The sequence below is a fragment of the Lolium rigidum genome, chromosome 1, assembly GCF_022539505.1.
Source record: "Lolium rigidum isolate FL_2022 chromosome 1, APGP_CSIRO_Lrig_0.1, whole genome shotgun sequence".
Classification (NCBI taxonomy): domain Eukaryota; kingdom Viridiplantae; phylum Streptophyta; class Magnoliopsida; order Poales; family Poaceae; genus Lolium; species Lolium rigidum.
This window is the reverse complement of record NC_061508.1, coordinates 28448216-28468366: the sequence shown is the minus strand read 5'-3', so window position 1 is coordinate 28468366 and position 20151 is coordinate 28448216. Positions and strand designations below refer to the sequence as shown.

At 47.4% G+C, this 20151-nt stretch overlaps 1 protein-coding gene across 1 annotated transcript; it reads left to right on the top strand.

Annotated features, from left to right (window-relative positions):
* The first annotated feature begins 16218 nt into the window (after nucleotides 1-16218).
* On the top strand, nucleotides 16219-19709 carry LOC124670241. Its single transcript, XM_047206744.1, has 4 exons — nucleotides 16219-16235; nucleotides 18075-18841; nucleotides 18935-19122; nucleotides 19224-19709. Exons 1-4 carry the CDS (start codon nucleotides 16219-16221, stop codon nucleotides 19581-19583), a joined length of 1332 nt encoding a protein of 443 aa, XP_047062700.1. The 3' UTR covers nucleotides 19584-19709.
* Nucleotides 19710-20151: the final 442 nt, after the last annotated feature.

The window sequence follows — 20151 nt, the reverse complement described above, 5'->3', positions numbered from 1 at the left end:
TCGTGCTTGAAGTACATATATCTTGCTATCACTTGTGCTACATATATCTTGTGCCTATCTTGCTTAGCTCTAGTTGCTATTGTTACACTTAGTTGAACATAGCATATTTAGGGTTTGTGCTTGTGAACTAAACGATAGTTTAATTCCGCATTATTACAAGACAAATCCGTAAGAGTTTTTAATTGCCTATTCACCCCCCCCTCTAGGCGACATCTCGATCTTTCAGCACCACTGGTGGCAAGCTGTTCGCAATGAAGCGAAGTGGATAGGACAACATGGTCCTGGTAGTGGAACCGAGTCCACTTCCAAGAGAAGCCGTCTAGGAGTTTCTGGTGGGTACAGCTCTAGCGAGGCGACGACGGAGGAGGAGCGTCCACCGGGCCGCGATAGGGCCAATGCCGCGACACGTAAGGGTTTAGTGAAGGAATCCTCATCAAGCAGTGAGGTAGGAAGTAAATCCTTCGCGATGAGGAACATGATGAAGGGTTTAGTGAAAGCTAAGCTATTCAAGCAATGGAACAAAATGAAAGACCGATCAACCGACGACATGAACGAAGCAGAAAAGCGCAAACATGCGAAGGCCATCAAGATGGTGGAAAAAGAGCTTGGTCTGGAAGATGATGACGACGAGGGGGAGGAGCAGGAAGAAGAGGAAGGAGTAGAATTTTTATTTATTATGTAATTTTTAAAATTTATTATGCAATTTTATTAATTATTATGTAATCGGTAACATTTTAGTTGAATAAAATAATTTTCTTGCATTATTTTGAATGTCTACAAAAATTCGAGTGAAATAACTTAATCTGAAAAAGAAATGGTGATGTGGAGGAGAGAGAAGTGAGAGCTGGCACTATAGCCTGTGCACTGGCACCGTGGGGTGAGAGTGGGGTGAGAGTGGGGTGAGAGTGAGGAAAAAAGCTAACGTGGCAGGCTATAGTGAAGTGAGGCATTGGCACCAGGCTTAGAAGGTTCCAACAGCGCTATAGCGCAGCAGGCACATCTACACAGGCCTCGAAGGCGCATGCGACTAGTGGAGATGCTATTACATTGTGTTTGGATCCATAAAATTAACCTCAGAATCATAGAATATGGAATTTGGAGTTCATTTTCACCATTTGGAATGGCCTAACAATTAGAGCTTGGAAACTCAACCGAATTCTGAGCCCCCTCCGTTCCACCTCCGAGTTCCGAGGTCGAAGGATCGGAAACGCGTGGAAATGTTTCCGCGTACCGCTTCGCCGCGAGAGAGCGAGCACATCGCTCACGAGTCCTCCTCCCTTCTTCTTGGTGGTACCCGACGGCGGCGGCTCCGGTAAGCCCCTTCCCACCCTTGTCTTTCTCACCCCATCCCTCACCTCCTCTCTCCATCCCCGCCCTCCTGCCATGCTCTGGTAAGCCCCTCCCAACCCTTGTCGTCGTCCCTCCTGTTAGCTTGCCCTAACCCTAGATGCGACTTGGCTGGAGGGCGGAACAGTGGCGGTGTGGGCCGCGGCGGGAGGTGACCATCCCTTCCCGCACTCCACCGGCGGCCGCGAGCTCCCTCACGAGCCGGTTCATGACCCCTTGCTCGCCATCTTAAATTTGGAATTCTAGTCTAGTTCAATTTCATTTTCAATTATACATATCCAAACATAGTGGTACTGATTTTGCACTGGAGACGTGCAGTCCAAAGGAAAGTCATTAAACTGTCCAGCAGGTTTCCTGGCCTGACGCGCATCACGTCACATCGACCGAATGACGTGACAACGTCCAGTCTTGGCAGTGCTCTTTGTAGTACTTGGCGTTGGCGTCGACAACTGATATCAGGCCGTTCAAAGAAGAAATAAAAACAGTGGGTATCAGCCTCTGCTAGCTTCGTCTCGAAGGCACCTCTCAAGACTGACACGCACTTGAGGTCGCAGAGCTGCGCTACCCCTCGTGAAGTATTTTGCATCCTGGCGGCTCCTCTGCACTGGCACATCAGCTCTCTCCTGTTTAGGGTATCTCCGGCGGGACGCATTTCGGACACATAAAATGTCGGCGAGCGTTCATTCGTCGCCTGACGGATGCGGAAATGGTCGCGCGTTCGTTGCGTCTAGGGTTGGCTCTAGCGGGGCGACGCATTTTCGGCGCAGGTCAGATTTCAAAAAAAGATGAACTAGCATTAACTTTGCACGAAATTACAGCCGCAAATTAAGGTCCGCAATATGTTCATCACACTTTGCACAAGGTAGGGCGCAAAGTGGAGCAAAAGGCACAACAAGGCCTGAACAGCAATAAAAAAAAGTCCAAAAGGAGGCAAAGGTGCTGGCGCATGACGATGGTGATCAGGCGTCTCGCGCGCGGATTTCGGCACGCCTCTTCATGAACCATGCCCTGGTGTCGTCGTCGATGCTGCTCAAGTTGGCAAGCATGATCCTTGTGTCTTCTGCACACAATTTGGCCTCGGCATATGCCTTTTTGGCCTCGACGTCCAGCCTTTGGACCTCAATGGCCTCCTTCGCGAGGTTGTGGTAGATGGTAGTTGCGACCTCTTTTTTCCAGACGCCTCTTCTCGTTCCTAGCAACCAAGGCGGCAAGATTCCCGGCCATTATCTTCTCCATGCTCTGGGTGAACGGAATAGCCTGCGCCTCCCGGACTAGATCGGCCTTGGTAGCCTTATAGCCTCGGGACGAGGTGGAAGGGTTGGACGGCCTTGATCGTCGTCTTCGCCGTCGAGGTTGATCGCTGTCTCATTCCTCACAGCTTCGTTGTATGACGCAAAGCTTGTCATCCACTTGTTGGCGTTCTTGAGCACATCCTAGCAATGGACCATATGGAAGCCCTTTTTATGCGTCGCCCTGAACTTCTCCAAGGCGCGGGATACCTGCAATCATAGCCGCCAATGATGTACATACAATGATGCAAATAGTGTAAAATGATGATGGTTGTATCGTGTTTACCACTGTCATGACGCCAGCGCCGCTTAAGGGGTTGTTAATAGCATGTTCGACCGCCGAGAAGAACTTGCTTGTATTTTGTTTGATGTAGTTCCATCTTTTTCGGAGGGACTCTTCCGTCCGAGGGCTTGTGATATGGTAGGGCGGGTGTGATAACCCACAAGTATAGGGGATCGCAGCAGTCTTCGAGGGAAGTAAAACCCAAATTTATTGATTCGACACAAGGGAGGTAAAGAATACTTATAAGCCTTAACAACTGAGTTGTCAATTCAGCTGCACCTGGAAAAGCACTAGTAACAGGGGTGATGTGAAAGTAGCAGTGATATGAGAGCAGTAGTAACAGTAACACAGCAGCAGTAATAGTAACACAGGAGCAATGGCACCAGAAGATAGTTGATACTACTTCCAATGTCATGTAGAACGAGTATATGATGATGAAAGATGGACCGGGGTTCCCAGCTATCTACACTAGTGGCAACTCTCCAATAACAAGTGTTGGGTGAACAAATTACAGCCGGGCAATTGATAGGATTGAAATAGCATTAAGACAGAACGTTAAGATCATTAATCATGTAGGCATGTTTTCCAATTATAGTCGTACGTGCTCGCAATGAGAAACTTGCACAACATCTTTTGTCCTACCAGCCAGTGGCAGCCGGGCCTCAAGGGAATCTACTGGATATTAAGGTACTCCTTTTAATAGAGCACCGGAGCAAAGCATTAACACTCCGTGAAAACATGTGATCCTCACATCACCGCCATCCCCCCGGTTGTCCCGATTTCGTCACTTCGGGGCCTTTGGTTCCGGACAGCGACATGTGCATACAACTTGTAGATACAATCTAAGCAATAAGTATAGAGCTTAAATCTAAGATCATGCCACTCGGGCCCTAGTGACAAGCATTAAACACAACAAGATTGCAGCAACAATAACTTCATAAACTTTGTAGATAGACAATCATAACGTAACAATCCATCGGATCCCTACAAACACAACACCGATTACATCAGATGAATCTCAATCATGTAAGGCCGCTCATGAGATCATTGTATTGAAGTACATGGGAGAGATGATACCAACTAGCTACAGCTAGAACCCGTAGTCCATGGGGGAACTACTCACGGAGCATGATGGAGGCGATGGCGTCGATGGAGATGGCTTCCGGGGGCACTTCCCCGTCCCGGCAGGGTGCCGGAACAGAGACTTCTGTCCCCCGAATTGGAGTTTCGCGATGGTGGCGGCGCCCCTGGAGTCTTTTTGGAGTTTCGTCAATTGGTACTGCGTTTTTAGGTCGAAAGGGGTTTTATAGGCGAAGAGGCGGCGCAGGAGGGCACCTGGGGGCTCCTCACCATAGGCTGGCGCGGTCCCAGGCCAGGCCGCGCCGCCTTATGGTGTGGTGGCCCTTCCGGCCCCTCTCCGACTCTTCTTCGGTGTTCGGAGCCTCCCGGGAAAAATAGGATGTTTGGCGTTGATTTCGTCCAATTCCGAGAATATTGCACGAACAGCCTTTCCGGAACCAAAAACAGCAGAAAACAGAACCGGCACCGTGGCATCTTGTTAATAGGTTAGTTCCGAAAACGCATAAAAACATTATAAAGTGCAAGCAAAACATGTAGGTATTGTAATAAAACAAGCATGGAACGACAGAAATTATGGATACGTTGGAGACGTATCGCATCCCCAAGCTTAGTTCTCGCTCGTCCCGAGCAGGTAAACGATAAAAAGAATAATTTCTGTAGTGACATGCTACTTACATAACCTTGATCATACTATTACAAAGCATATGAAATGAATGAAGTGACTCAAGGCAATGATCTATAGTTGCTAACAAATAGATAACATATAGCAAAACTTTTCATGAAGAGTACTTTCAAGACAAGCATCAAAAGTCTTGCACAAGAGTTAACTCATAAAGCAATAAGTTCAAAGTAAAAGCATCGAAACAACACAAAGGAAGATTAAGTTTCAGCGGTTGCTTTCAACTTTCAACATGCATATGTCATGGATAATTGTCAACATAAAGTAATATGATGAATGCAAATAAGCAAGTATGTAAGAATCAATGCACAGTTGACACAAGTGTTTGCTTCTAAGATGGAAGGAAGTAGGTAAACTGAATCAACATAAAGTAAAAGAATGGCCCTTCGCAAAAGGGAAGCATTGATTGCTATATTTGTGCTAGAGCTTTGGTTTTGAAAACATAAAGAGATCATAAAAGTAAAATTTTGAGAGGTGTTTGTTGTTGTCAACGAATGGTAGTGGGCACTCTAACCCCCTTGCCAGACAAACCTTCAAAGAGCGGCTCCCATTTTATTTTATTTTTGGGTGGCACTCCTTCCAACCTTTCTTTCACAAACCATGGCTAACCGAATCCTCGGGTGCCTGCCAACAATCTCATACCATGAAGGAGTGTCTATTTTGGTTAATTAATTTGGGACCGGGAATCCCATTGCCAGCTCTTTTTGCAAAATTATTGGATAAGCGGATGAAGCCACTAGTCCATTGGTGAAAGTTGCCCAACAGGATTGAAAGATAAACACCACATACTTCCTCATGAGCTATAAAACATTGACACAAATTGAGAAGCATTTTGAAGGTTTAAAGGTAGCACTCAAGCAATTTACTTTGGAATGGCAGGAAATACCACATAGTAGGTAGGTATGGTGGACACAAATGGCATAGTTTTTTTTTTGGCTCAAGGTTTTGGATGCATGAGAAGTATTCCCTCTCGATACAAGGTTTAGGCTAGCAAGGCTATTTGAAGCAAACACAAGTATGAACCGGTACAAAAAAACTTACATAAGAACATATTGCAAGCATTATAATACTCTACATTGTCTTCCTTGTTGCTCAAACACTTTTACCAGAAAATATCTAGACCTTAAGAGAGACCAATCATGCAAACCAATTTTAACAAGCTCTACAGTAGTTCTCCACGAATAGGTTTAAACTACATGAAAAAACTTAATCATGATCTACTTGAGAGGTCCAGTTTTGCAGTAGAGATGGAACTAAGAAAGAACCATCGACTATAACCCGAAAAGAACCAGATTTCGCAAACAACATCGAGGAAGAATGAAAGGAAAATCCTACCGAGGCAATCGTATTTGTTTTGGTAGATATGCTCTTCAAGCACTTGAGTCTGCTTGGATCACAGCGAGACAGATAGAAGCAGGACGAAGAGCAATAACACGATATGCACGTCGTGGTGGAAAAATATGGGTACGTATATTTCCCGACCGAGGTCAATCACTGGAAATGCCTACCCCCAAAAGCAAATCTAAAAAGAGAACAGATTGATGAAACAGGTTGCCCCACTGGTGTGTTATTGCCTCAACGCCATCAACGCTGGCCCGGGCTCCCCTTCCTCCGAGGAATACCTCGCTGTTTGTCAACCACCAGAAGAGTTAGGTCTTTCAATTCCATAGCGGAGCGTGTATCTCTCCCAAACAAGGATTGCTAGGATCCGAATTTATTCAAACACAAACAAAAATAAAACATACAGACGCTCCAAGTAAAGCACATATGATGTGACCGAATAAAATATAGTTTCAAGAGAAGAAACCTGATAAGTTGATGAAGAAGGGGATGCCTTGGGCATCCCCAAGCTTAGACGCTTGAGTCTTCTTGAAATATGCAGGGATGAACTACGGGGGCATCCCCAAGCTTAGACTTTTCACTCTTCTTGATCATATATCATCCTCCTCTTTTGACCCTTGAAAACTTCCTTCACACCAAACTTCTCATAAACTTCATTAGAGGGGTTAGTACTCAATTTTTTTTGAATCCACCTTGGTCCTGTAGTGACACATTGCAAGAACTCAATAAAACATTAGCTACAGCCCTCTACGTCTAGAAAACCTCGCTTAAAGTCCACAAGAGACAATGCAAAAAACAGAGACAGAATCAGCCAAAACAGAACAGCCAGTAAAGACGAATTTTAAATAAATACTTCCGTTGCCTCAAATCAGAAAACTCAAAACTAATGAAAGTTGCGTACATATCTGAGGAACACGCACGTAAATTGGCATATTTTTTTGAGTTACCTACAGAGAAAACAGCCCAGATTCGTGACAGATAGAAATCTGTTTCTGCGCAGAAATCCAAATCTAGTATCAACCCTCGATTAGAGGCTTCACTTGGCACAACAAAACACAAAACTAAGATAAGGAGAGGTTGCTACAGTAGTAAACAACTTCCAAGACACAAATATAAAACAAAGTATTGTAGCAAAATAACACATGGGTTATCTCCCAAGAAGTTCTTTCTTTATAGCCATTAAGATGGGCTCAAGCAGCTTTAATGATGCACTCGCAAGAAATAGTATTTGAAGCAAAAGAGAGCATCAAGAAGCAAATTCAAAACACATTTAAGCCTAACATGCTTCCTATGAAAATGAATCTTGTACACAAATAAATTCATGAAGAACAAAGTGACAAGCATAAGAAGACAAAACAAGAGTAACTTAAAAAATTTAAGCATATAGAGAGGTGTTTTAGCACCATGAAAATTTCTACAACCATATTTTCCTCTCTCATAATAATTTTCAGTAGCTTCATGAACAAACTCAACAATATAACTATCACATGGAGCATACTTTTCATGATTTCCAAACACATAATTTTTATCAAGTTCAAGAATAGTGGAATTAAAACTTTCAAACTTACTTTTATTAATAATATAACAAGGTAGTTGATCAATCTCAAGAGATATGGGACTCATAGAATAAGTCACATTTTCATTAGTAGTACAATTAATATTATCAAGTAACATAGGACCATCATCTAGAACTTTATCATAAACATTCGCTAAGCAAAATTCTTTAGTACCATGCATTTCGACATCAGGCACAAACAAAGCATTATCATAAGATTTATCAAAATAGCATGGATTATCATAGATAACAGTAGCATAATTATTCTCACAAGTTTTACTCATAGGTAATATTTCAAGAGAATCCACAGGAACATAACATTCAACCTCTTTCGGTAAGCATGGAGGACAATCAAATAATGTAAGAGATAAAGAGTTACTCTCATTAGAAGGTTGGCATGGGTAGCTAATCCATTCTTCCTCCTTTTGTTCGTCGCTCTCCTCTTCTTTTTCATCCAATGAGCTTTCAGGTTCATCAATTTCCTCCTTTTTTTCATCCAATGAGCTTTCGTGTTCATCAGTTTCTTCTTCCACGAGTTCCTGCAAATTGTGAGTGCATTCTTGTGCATTAATGAGTCTCTCTTTATAATCAATGATATAAGGATTACCACCGTAGCATTCTATGCAAGAATTAAGGATAGTAGAGACATAATCTTTAAGGTCCTTACAAATAGCACAAGTTTCATAATTCTCAACCATGAAGGATTCTATCTCGGAGGCTCCCATAAATAAGACAAATTGTTCTACCTCTTCGAACCCATAATGAATATAGAAATTCCGATTATAGTTCTTAATTAAAAATTCCTCACTAAAGCCACATTGAAATTTAAGATGTTTAGTATCCCGTTGAGAGCAACAGTTTATATCATGGCGTCTAAGCAAGATTCTAGCCATTGTATTCAATTTTTCTATCATAGCACTCATTATTTTACCAGTTCTTGATTCTCTATAATTATTATAACATTCTATAAGCTCCAAGTAGGTTGTTGGTTCTCCCATAACAACAGTTTTTAATTTTTAGGTTTTTCAAAATTTTATGGATTTTTGGGTATATAGGAAAAGTAAAACAAGACAAAAAGAAACTAAGCAAAAGTAAACTACGCAAAATAATACTAGACAGAAATAAACTAAGCACAAATAAACTAAACAAAAGTAAACTAAGCAAAACAAAATAAAACAAAATAAAATAAAAACAGAGAGAGAGGTAGAGTGTACTCCCCAGGTGAACTTATGAGTAGAGCTATGCCTCCCCGGCAACGGCGCCAGAAAATAGTCTTGATAACCCACAAGTATAGGGGATCGCAGCTAGTCTTCGAGGGAAGTAAAACCCAAATTTATTGATTCGACACAAGGGGAGGTAAAGAATACTTATAAGCCTTAACAACCGAGTTGTCAATTCAGCTGCACCCGGAAAAGCACTAGTAACAGAGGGTGATGTGAAAGTAGCAGTGATATGAGAGCAGTAGTAACAAGAATAACACAGCAGCAGTAATAGTAACACAGGAGCAATGGCACCAGAAGATAGTTGATACTACTTCCAATGTCATGTAGAACGAGTATATGATGATGAAAGATGGACCGGGGTTCCCAGCTATCTACACTAGTGGCAACTCTCCAATAACAAGTGTTGGGTGAACAAATTACAGCCGGGCAATTGATAGGATTGAAATAGCATTAAGATAGAACATCAAGATCATTAATCATGTAGGCATGTTTTCCAATTATAGTCGTACGTGCTCGCAATGAGAAACTTGCACAACATCTTTTGTCCTACCAGCCGGTGGCAGCCGGGCCTCAAGGGAATCTACTGGATATTAAGGTACTCCTTTTAATAGAGCACCGGAGCAAAGCATTAACACACCGTGAAAACATGTGATCCTCACATCACCGCCATCCCCTCCGGTTGTCCCGATTTCTGTCACTTCGGGGCCTTTAGTTCCGGACAGCGACATGTGCATACAACTTGTAGATACAATCTAAGCAATAAGTATAGAGCTTAAATCTAAGATCATGCCACTCGGGCCCTAGTGACAAGCATTAAACACAACAAGATTGCAGCAACAATAACTTCATAAACTTTGTAGATAGACAATCATAACGTAACAATCCATCGGATCCCTACAAACACAACACCGATTACATCAGATGAATCTCAATCATGTAAGGCAGCTCATGAGATCATTGTATTGAAGTACATGGGAGAGATGATACCAACTAGCTACAGCTAGAACCCGTAGTCCATGGGGGAACTACTCACGGAGCATGATGGAGGCGATGGCGTCGATGGAGATGGCTTCCGGGGCACTTCCCCGTCCCGGCAGGGTGCCGGAACGAGACTTCGTCCCCCGAATTGGAGTTTCGCGATGGTGGCGGCGCCCTGGAGTCTTTTTGGAGTTTCGTCAATTGGTACTGCGTTTTTAGGTCGAAAGGGGTTTTATAGGCGAAGAGGCGGCGCAGGAGGGCACCTGGGGGCTCCTCACCATAGGCTGGCGCGGGCCCAGGCCAGGCCGCGCCGCCTTATGGTGTGGTGGCCCTCTGGCCCCTCTCCGACTCTTCTTCGGTGTTCTGGAGCCTCCCGGGAAAAATAGGATGTTTGGCGTTGATTTCGTCCAATTCCGAGAATATTGCCCAAACAGCCTTTCTGGAACCAAAAACAGCAGAAAACAGGAACTGGCACTGTGGCATCTTGTTAATAGGTTAGTTCCGGAAAACGCATAAAAACATTATAAAGTGCAAGCAAAACATGTAGGTATTGTAATAAAACAAGCATGGAACGACAGAAATTATGGATACGTTGGAGACGTATCAGGGTGCTGCAAGACCTTGGCCCAATAGACCTTGCCCTTTTGCTGCGCGCCATTAATACAATCATGGCTCGTTGCCAGCCACGCTTCGCACAAACACTTATCCTCGTCGTCGACGAAGCCTTGTGTCCTGCGGCTCTCCCCCTTCTTCTTCGTAGCAATGTCAGGCTATGTTGGCGCGTCGTCGAAGTCGTCGACGGACACGGGTGTTGGTTGCGTCTGCAGGGTGGCGAACAGCCGTGCGATTTCGATGTCCTCCGCATCTTGCTTTGCCTCCCAATCATCATGCGGGCCTGTCCCAGCCCGATCACCGCGAACGAAGCCGCCGCCGAAGATAATGGTCTGGATGTCTGAATCATCGCGGTCCTTCCATTAGTCCTACGAATGACCGGACATCAGATGCATGATACACGACAGTCGCATACATTGACAGAGCTCACGTACCGGGTCGTCCATCGTCGGGGCAGGCGGCGCCATTTCGTCAAACAGGATGAGGGGCTGTGGCATGCTCTCCTCCGGCACCTAGCGCGTCTTCTGTGTCGCGCCCGGGCAGGAGTCACCGCTTCTAGGCGTCCGGTTGAGGTCGTGAACCGCCGCCCCGTTGAACTGCTCCGCCGCCCCGGTCAACTTCACCGGCGGCAGGCCGGAGGCGAACCGCGACGCGGGGTGGCCCTGCAAGGGAGCGGGAGTTCCATGACGCAGCTGGGACTTACCGAGCTCACCGACGAGACCAGAGGAGCGACGCCGGAGATCCCCTCTCTCTTGACGAGCATGTAGCCCTCCGCTAAGGTCGGATGGATGGCTACTTGCGCGACGCCGGCTTTGATCAGCATCTTCCAGGCCTGTTGGTTGGTGGCCGCGGCAGTCTTGATCTTCTGGTTCTTGCGCCGACCGCGACGCTTCACGGCCTCGATGATTTTCTCCTCCGGGGAGAGCACCTTCTTTGCCGCCTTCGGCTTTGCCTCCCGGTCGCCGCCGGTAGCGGCCCGCTTTGCTTCCGCCGGAGCTGCAGCCTCTATTGTGGCAATGGTCGTGGCTACGGGGGAGTGTGGGGCGGCGGCGGGTGCGATGGTTTGCGCGGCATCCATGGCGGTGGCTGCGGCGGCGAGGACGTCCATCGCTTCTGGACTGCTTGCGCCGGTCTAGTTTGGTATTTTGCGCGGGGAATGGCCAGTGGCAGGAATAATATCGGCCTCCCTGCCACTGACACGCGGGTCCTACGTCTTTTTCGGGGATACTCGGCGCGACCGCGGAGACGCAAACCTAGCGCATATTTGGGCCAGGTTTGCGTCTTCGCGGACGGCCCGATCACTTTGCGTCGGCCCGCTGGAGCAGACCCCAAACGCATTTCCGGTCACGGCGGGCACAAACGGTCGCTCAGCGTCCGTTTATGTCGCGCCGCTGGATATGCCCTTACACACAGTCTGGAAGGCGTACCATCCTCATTGCGTCGCAGTCCACTTTTTTTTTTTTGCTTGCCTTCTCGTTGCTTGTCTCCAACGGGGCGAACCCAGACGGACGGTTCGTGTTTATTTGCCACGGCGCGGTTGAAAAATACGTATGTACCAGCTCAGCTGCTCACGTATAGTCACGTATAGTGTTCGACTAGTTCGTGCAGAAGCAACCGTGGTTCAAAAATATTCAGCGAATGTGTTTGAGTGGACGCTACAAGGACAATGCGGGCGTCCCCACACTTTTCGCACGAGCCCGCCTAACACTGACACAGATGCTTTATTTTCAGTGTGGTATAACTTACGGATGGTGCGTTGCAGCGCCGTGTTAATGGCGTGTCTCGGCTTCCGGACGTGTGCGCTTTGGACAAAATCACAACAGCTTCAATAGCAGACATTAAAGGTGAGCTAGCGTTTGAGCCTTATTAAGGTATGCTGGCGACAACTATTTTCTCGACCACGCCATTGCCAGAGCCCTGGCATATCCACCCAAACTGACGCTATTGAGAAGGGTTGGTCGTACCGAAAGACGAAGAACGACCACAAGGCAAGCGGCTCGCGGTCCGGTAAGAAGTTACGGGTAGGACGGTACGTCTACATCGAATTCGCGTGCAACCTCTCTTTCATCATTTATTGTCACGTCATGTCACTAAAATATCTTGAAGTATGTGATATTACTACCTATGTTACTTCCACTATGAGTAGTCTAACACCTGATAAATAGTTCTAGCTAAGACATAGTATAAGTCTAATAATATCAAATGTGCAAGAAAAAATAGGCAAGTACACAATCAATTGATTCTAATAATACAATCTACACACAACTACACAAGTTTCAATTGATTCTGATCCAGTAGTCCTAAGCACAAAAAATTGAGCAAACAGAGAAACAGGTGTTTCGGGATTCCTCCGTAAGCAAACATAGGGCGATGGGCAACGACCGGCGATCGAGACTTTGGCACTGGGCAGACAGAGGGTCGACTGGGGATGTGGCCAGCGGCCGGGCCGGAGCAACGAGGGGCCGCGCTGCTGAGAATTGACTAGCGGAGCCGTTCGCCAGATCACCAAAGCCACAACGTGAGGCCGGCGGGGCAGCATGGGTGGGGGTGGTCCGGTGGGCCAGTGGGGGCTAGAGGGGCAGAGGAGGGGCCGAGATGCCGAGCCCTCGAGGGCGCTAGGAGAGGTGACCGGGAGGCAGAGGCCGGCAGGGAACGAGTCCACTGGCGGTTGATAACCCACAAGTATAGGGGATCGCAACAGTCTTCGAGGGAAGTAAAACCCAAATTTATTGATTCGACACAAGGGGAGGTAAAGAATACTTATAAGCCTTAACAACTGAGTTGTCAATTCAGCTGCACCTGGAAAAGCACTAGTAACATGGGTGATGTGAAAGTAACAGTGATATGAGAGCAGTAGTAATAGTAACACAGCAGCAATAATAGTAACACAGAGGCAATGACACCAGAAAATAGTTGATACTACTTCCAATGACATGTAGAACGAGTATATGATGATGAAAGATGGACCGGGGTTCCCAGCTATCTACACTAGTGGCAACTCTCCAATAACAAGTGTTGGGTGAACAAATTACAGTCGGGCAATTGATAGGATTGAAATAGCATTAAGACAAAACATCAAGATCATTAATCATGTAGGCATGTTTTCCATATATAGTCATACGTGCTCGCAATGAGAAACTTGTACAACATCTTTTGTCCTACCAGCCGGTGGCAGCCGGGCCTCTAGGGAATCTACTCGGAAATTAAGGCACTCCTTTTAATAGAGCACCGGAGCAAAGCATTAACACTCGGTGAAAACATGTGATCCTCATATCTAAGCCTTTCCCTCTAGTTGTCCCAATTTCCGTCACTTTGGGGCCTTTGGTTCCGGACATAGACATGTGCATACAACTTGTAGATACAATCTAAGCAATAAGTATAGAGCTTAAATCTAAGATCATGCCACTCGGGCCCTAGTGACAAGCATTAAACACAACAAGATTGCAGCAACAATAACTTCATAAACTTTGTAGATAGACAATCATAACGTAACAATCCATCGGATCCCGACAAACACAACACCGATTACATCGGATGAATCTCAATCATGTAAGGCAGCTCATGAGATCATTGTATTGAAGTACATGGGAGAGATGATACCAACTAGCTACAGCTAGAACCCGTAGTCCATGGGGGAACTACTCACGGAGCATGATGGAGGCGATGGCGTCGATGGAGATGGCTTTCGGGGGCACTTCCCCGTCCCGGCAGGGTGCCGGAACAGAGACTTCTGTCCCCGAAACGGAGTTTCGCGATGGTGGCGGCGCCCCCGGAGTCTTTCCGGAGTTTCGTCAATTGGTATCGAGTTTTTAGGTCGAAAGGGCTTATATAGGCGAAGAGGCGGCGCGAGAGGGGCAACAGGGTGCCCTCCCCATAGGCCGGCGCGGCCGGGGGCTAGCCCGCGCGGCCCTATGGTGTGGGGGCCCCAGGCCTCCCCTCTGACTCCCCTTCGGTGTCCTGGTCCGTCTCGGTGAATTATGATGTTTGGTCTTCGTTTCGTCGAATTCCGAGAATATTGCCCGAACAGCCTTTCGGAACCAAAAACGAGCAGAAAACGAGAACCGGCACTCGTGGCATCTTGTTAATAGGTTAGTTCCGTAAAACGCATAAAATCATCATAAAGTGCAAGCAAAACATGTAAATATTGTCATAAAACAAGCATGGAACATCAGAAATTATGGATACGTTGGAGACGTATCAGCAGTCCGACGAGGACGACCAGACTCGGTTTGATGATTCTATTGATGGAACCAGAAAAGGCCACTCTTTTTTTTCGAGGTCGTACAAAAAGTTCTGAAATTTTGGGTGGGCCACGGCCCACCCAGTGTGTTCGCGCATGGTCCGCACAAGTGATCTAGCCCATGTCTTCTAGTCCATCCTACTTGGAACTATGAACATGCTATTTGTGTCATCGTCGTTTCACTTATTAATTGGTTTCTCTGTCCATGCCGATTAACACTTCTCAAGATTAGGCATGCTCTCCTCAAATCCAACCTTGTGTGCCTCATAATACTCTTTATCTCATACTTTGCCTCCTTTCTTGACCTTGTGCCACCTCACTAACTTCTTGTACTTATTCTTCTCCTCTATTCTCAACCTTGTTTGAATAACTTGAGGCAACGAGTCCCTCTTATTGAATATCGCTATAAGATTCTCCCTCACGGAACCCACACATGTTTCTTTCTTGATCTTTTCTTTCTCCTTCTTCCTCCCTTCAGGCCTTTCCTTGCTTGAGTTTGGAGTAGAGCCCCTGGCTCTCCCATGATTATCATATCCACCATCGCCCTCTACTCCATCATCTAAATTCTGGAAACGGGGATGCACACCCCTATTGTCTCTTTGGTGGAGCCTCGTAATATATATTGAGCCACTCTTGATTGCTCTTGAGCAATGCCCAAGAAGGGTGAATGCAAATGGCTTACCTTTCACCTTGGTCATCTTGTTGTGCCGTCGTTGAGCATAGTGTATACATGTGACACCAAACAATTGATGAACAAAGATGGTTGTAAAAGGTCAAATGACTAGGTATTGCAAGATATGAGCTATGATAATATTACTCACATGATCCTCTATTGGCATACCGTGCTCAACCCCTTGAACACGTAGGCACTGCCCGCCGTTTAGAAAACTCCAAAACCAGGTACGGATATTGTATCTATGATTTGAGTTTTTATTGGGCATGTCTTTGGATTTGTGATGCAAGTGCTTCTCAATCGATTATAGTACTTGAAGTTGAATTGGTCAACTTCTATGACTTCATCAAGGGTGAGCTCTCACAAGCCATCATTAAGGCCTCACCCTCATGTGTAGTGTAGTCTTCCAACCTTAATATGTTCATCCTTGTAGATGAAGTGGCAGCATCAACAACACATCAATCTTCTCCACCATCTCTGAAATGCTCGTATGATATTGATAGGTCGATGTCACATATCTCAAACGAAATGTCCACTTTTTGGATCCATTCTCCCACTCTAGCCATACCACACCAATAGCTTATTGTGTTTAGAATTCTACATTCTTTTTTTCGATAAAGGAAATATATTAATATAAAAAATACCAATTACACACAACCTCTGCAACAACGCAACACCCTATTGGCAGTACGGATGCACACATCAAAAAATGGAAAATAATACTAAGAAACAAAAGTCCCGCTACATCATCTCAGGTCTAACAACAACAATACATCCACCACCAAGACAACACATGAAATACATACTCTCCAAAAGTGACGCCTCCAAGAAGGCAAGAAGGAACGGTGCACCAGCGCCGTTGTTGTCTGATTAAAGATCTTAGGTTTTCACCCGAAGATATTCCCCACTCTCACAACAATGCCTCCAACAAGATCATTGCGAGGCACAACCAGTTAAAGCCAGACCTTGGATTTTCACCCTGAAAGATATGACTCTGAACTTCACCTTTGCTATCGCCCCCACTTTCATACCACTTCTACGGAGCCCAGAACACCAAGCAAGTCCCGCAACATCGCGAAGACTTGAACCTCCCTTTGCTAGTCGTCCAATCCGACCTTCATGATATTCCCTTCTTTTGACTTCGCCATGGACTAAAATGTCACTTGATGTCAACACATAACAGAGCTTCACGCCGCTCCTGCGCAGAACCAAACAGTCGGAATAAAAGCATAGGTGCGCGTGACCGAATACCACTCGATTAAGCAAACTCCAGGCAAAAGATGCACTGTTCCATTCGTCGGCAGAGCTTTCCGTAACTCATCACTCTAGCCAGATGATGACAGACAGGCCGCCGGCAGGTCTTCATCTTCGCATGAGAGAAACCCGAGCACCGCCACGATAAAAGTTAGACCAGCAACCCCCACGTCGCCAGTCACTCCTGCCGGATCCTGCGTTGATTGGGGCCAAGACGGCCCAAATCAGGCCTAGATCGCCGCCACCGCCGAACCACTGCCGGGGCGAAGGCCGCCACACTCTACCCACTCCTTCATGACGACCGACGAAGTGCATCAGGCCACGGCCATCGTAGCCGTGCCGCCCGACGTCCTCAGCAAGCGCCCCACCGCCTCCCATGAGGCGCCGCCGCGGAGCCCTCTCCACCCCTTCGTCCTTCGACGGGAGGGGCGCCGCCATCGCCACCGGAGACTGTAACAGCGGCATCCTAAGGGGCGGGGGATGAGGGGGCGCTAGGGTCGCGCGGATGGGGGCGTCTGCCGCCGCCCGGGCATGGGAGGGTTTTGAGGGGGTTTTCCCGTCCAACGCAAATATATGTTATTTTTGAGAACTTTTAAAGGAGTCATACTTTAGTCTTCGGTTTGTAATAAGTGTTTAAAACCACGATACTCATTCTAGATCGAATTATTATATATTGGAGGGAGTAACGATAGGGCAAACACTTCTACTCCGGTGCTCCTCCCCTGAAAAAAATATGGGCGCGTAAAATACAATAACGATGGAGATCTTCCCATAGATATTCGTAAGAGGGCTCACGATCGCAATTTTGAGTGTAGGTCCACCGTCCGTATAACCATGTACAGGCTCGTATGGTCCGTGTTGTGTTGTACCTCGTTTTATACGTATCTACGATCACGTGCGGGTGCAGAAATAGAAAAATGCTATAAAGATCTTGCTCATGTGATCTCTTCTTTTTCCTTGCGCGACGTATACATACCGTATCAATATAGACATGTATACATGGGCTAGATATAAATTTCGGCGGATCCAACATAGAAAAAAAATATCAACTATCACCCTTCAAGTTTGTTTAGGGGGGAGCACCGGAGTAGCCCTCTAGGGCAAATTCTACGACAATGGGAGTGCTAAAATAATTGAGGGATTCTTGAATATCCATACTCCAATGGAAGGAGAGGAAATGTCGAATGTGTGCGCACATCCCAAAACATTGCATTGCCCATTGCCCCATTGTATAGTACTGTAACTCGCACAACCAGAGGCACCAAGAGCTTTTTCATCACGAGAGAAGGGAGAAAACAGGGAAGATCTATTGAAAAAGTGAGAACAATAAATTAAAGTGGCCTTCTAATTTCTAACAGTTTTAAAAAATTCCATGGTAGGCTTTAATTACGGAGTAGTATAATCGCCAGCCTCTTCGACTTCGACTGCTCTGTTTCTTCTATTGTCAAGACGGAAGAGACAACCGCGCACCGCAAAGAGAGCACCGAGAGCGCAGGCAGCAACATGGAGATTTGCCCCACATCGCCCGTCCTGATCCTCAGCGACACCGACAGCGACGACGACGCCGCCACCCTCTCAAGGTCCGCCTCCGAGCGCTTCACGTCGTCCCTGTGCACACAGGCCGAGGTCGAAGCCCTCTGCAAGAAGCATGGCGTCCCTCCGGAGTTCGCCGCGCAACCCGCCGTCGACCGGCGAGCGTGCACGCCGCCGCGTCGGGGGGCCATCTGCGTGTACGCCCACGCGCTCGAGGCCGGTCTGCGCTTCCCGCTTCACGCCTTCTTCTCCGACGCGCTATCCCACTTCCGCCTCGCGCCCAGCCAGCTCACTCCCAACGGTTGGCGCGTCCTGGTGGGCTTCTTCGTGCTCTGCCACTCCGCCGGCGTGCCGCCGTCGCTCGCCGTGTTCAGGCATTTTTTCTCTCTGTCCAGCAGGAACGGCTGGTACGGCTTCAAGTGCAGGAAAGGCGCCGGAGCGCTCTTTACTGGCCTGACCAGTCCCAAATCCGACAAGGAGTGGAAGAGGGGCTTCTTCTTCCTGACCTCGCCGGAGCCATGGGCATGCCCCGTGCGCTGGGGCGAGCCGCCGTCCAATATCTCCACCGCACGTCTGGCGCTATCAAGCAATGATAAGAAATCGGTGGCAAAGCTGATCCACAAACACAGCGCCGCGGTTGATCTCCGCACATTCCTCTCGGAGAACAATCTTGCGGCGGCCTTCTCCTCCAACCTCGCCGGCGCGTCACCACCACCGCCACTCCAGCTCCCTCCTCCTTCTACTGGTTCAGAAGGTAAATAAATCGCGCTCGCTTTCAGCGCTCCCGTTTGATTCCCCTTCGTCAGTTAGCAGATACGGAGTAGTTTACTGCCGTGATGTGTGCTAGGGTCCGATCTAATCCTGGACGAGGCTGTGGCTCCAGCCGAGAAGGTGAAAGCCGAGCCGGAATGGGGCACACCGGAGTTGTCCCGTAAGAAGAGGAAATTGGAGGAGGTCGCCAGCACAAAATACGAACTTCGCCCTTCCGAGCGGAACACGCCACCTGCTGCTCCGACGATGTTGTCAATGCCCCAGGTATGCTATAGAACGTGACTACATCGACGCGCTGCACAAGGCGTTAACCGTCTGCTCACATCGTTTGTGCGTGTGGTGGCGGCCACGGCCGGCGCGTGCAGGTCGCGAACTGCGAGACCCTGGGCTATGCGATGGAGCTGGACGAGAATCAAACGGCGACGGAACACGACGCTGCCGCTCTGCGGGAGCAGCTCAAGGAGATGAAGCGGGTGATGGAGGCGGAGAGGGAGAAGGCCAAGGTCGAGCTGGCCGCGGCGAAGCAGGCGGCAGAGACGGCGGTGGAGAGTGCCAAAACGGCGGCGGTGCAGCAGTTTCTGGGGTCCAAGGAGTACACGCGGCGGGTCGCCGAGCAAGCGCTGGCGGCGTACGAGCGCGGCGCGGAGGTCATGAAGAACGTCGCGCTCCGGCTGAACCCACGTCTAGACGCCGCCAAGCTGCTCCTGCCGTTGCCGCTGGATTAGCTCGTCGCGCCTCGACGCCGCCCGACTGATCATTCGGCTTAATTAGCTAGCTCACCGATTAGCTTGGAACTCAGAGCCGCTTTTGTTGATCTTTGTGTGACCGCTTTTGTTTCATTGCATCCTTTTCCCGTAGTATTTGTCATCTCTCCATTCCTCTTATGGTGTTGGGTAACATGTTCCAAGTCAAGAATCGGGTCTGTCCCCCCCAAACGATGCCGAATTGAGCATTTGAAGACGCGTTTGGTTCGTGCCGCGTTTGGAAACGTTGCTTTCCAGCCGCGTTCCCCGTCCCTAAATATTAAAATACTTTTTCTGCATTTTTATTTCAATAAAAGGAAGAAACATTCCATAAACTAATACATAATTGGAAACGTGGTTTACACGAAAACATAATTTGAAACATGTTTTTCCACAAACTATTTCATAGTTTGAACCATGGTTGACACAAATATAAAATATTGCAAAATAACTAAACCTAACTAGACCGAGCATCGAAGGTTTCGTGTGATCGCTGCCAAGAAAGAACACTCGAGGGCACAACCAGTCACCCAAACTGGAAAATCCAGCT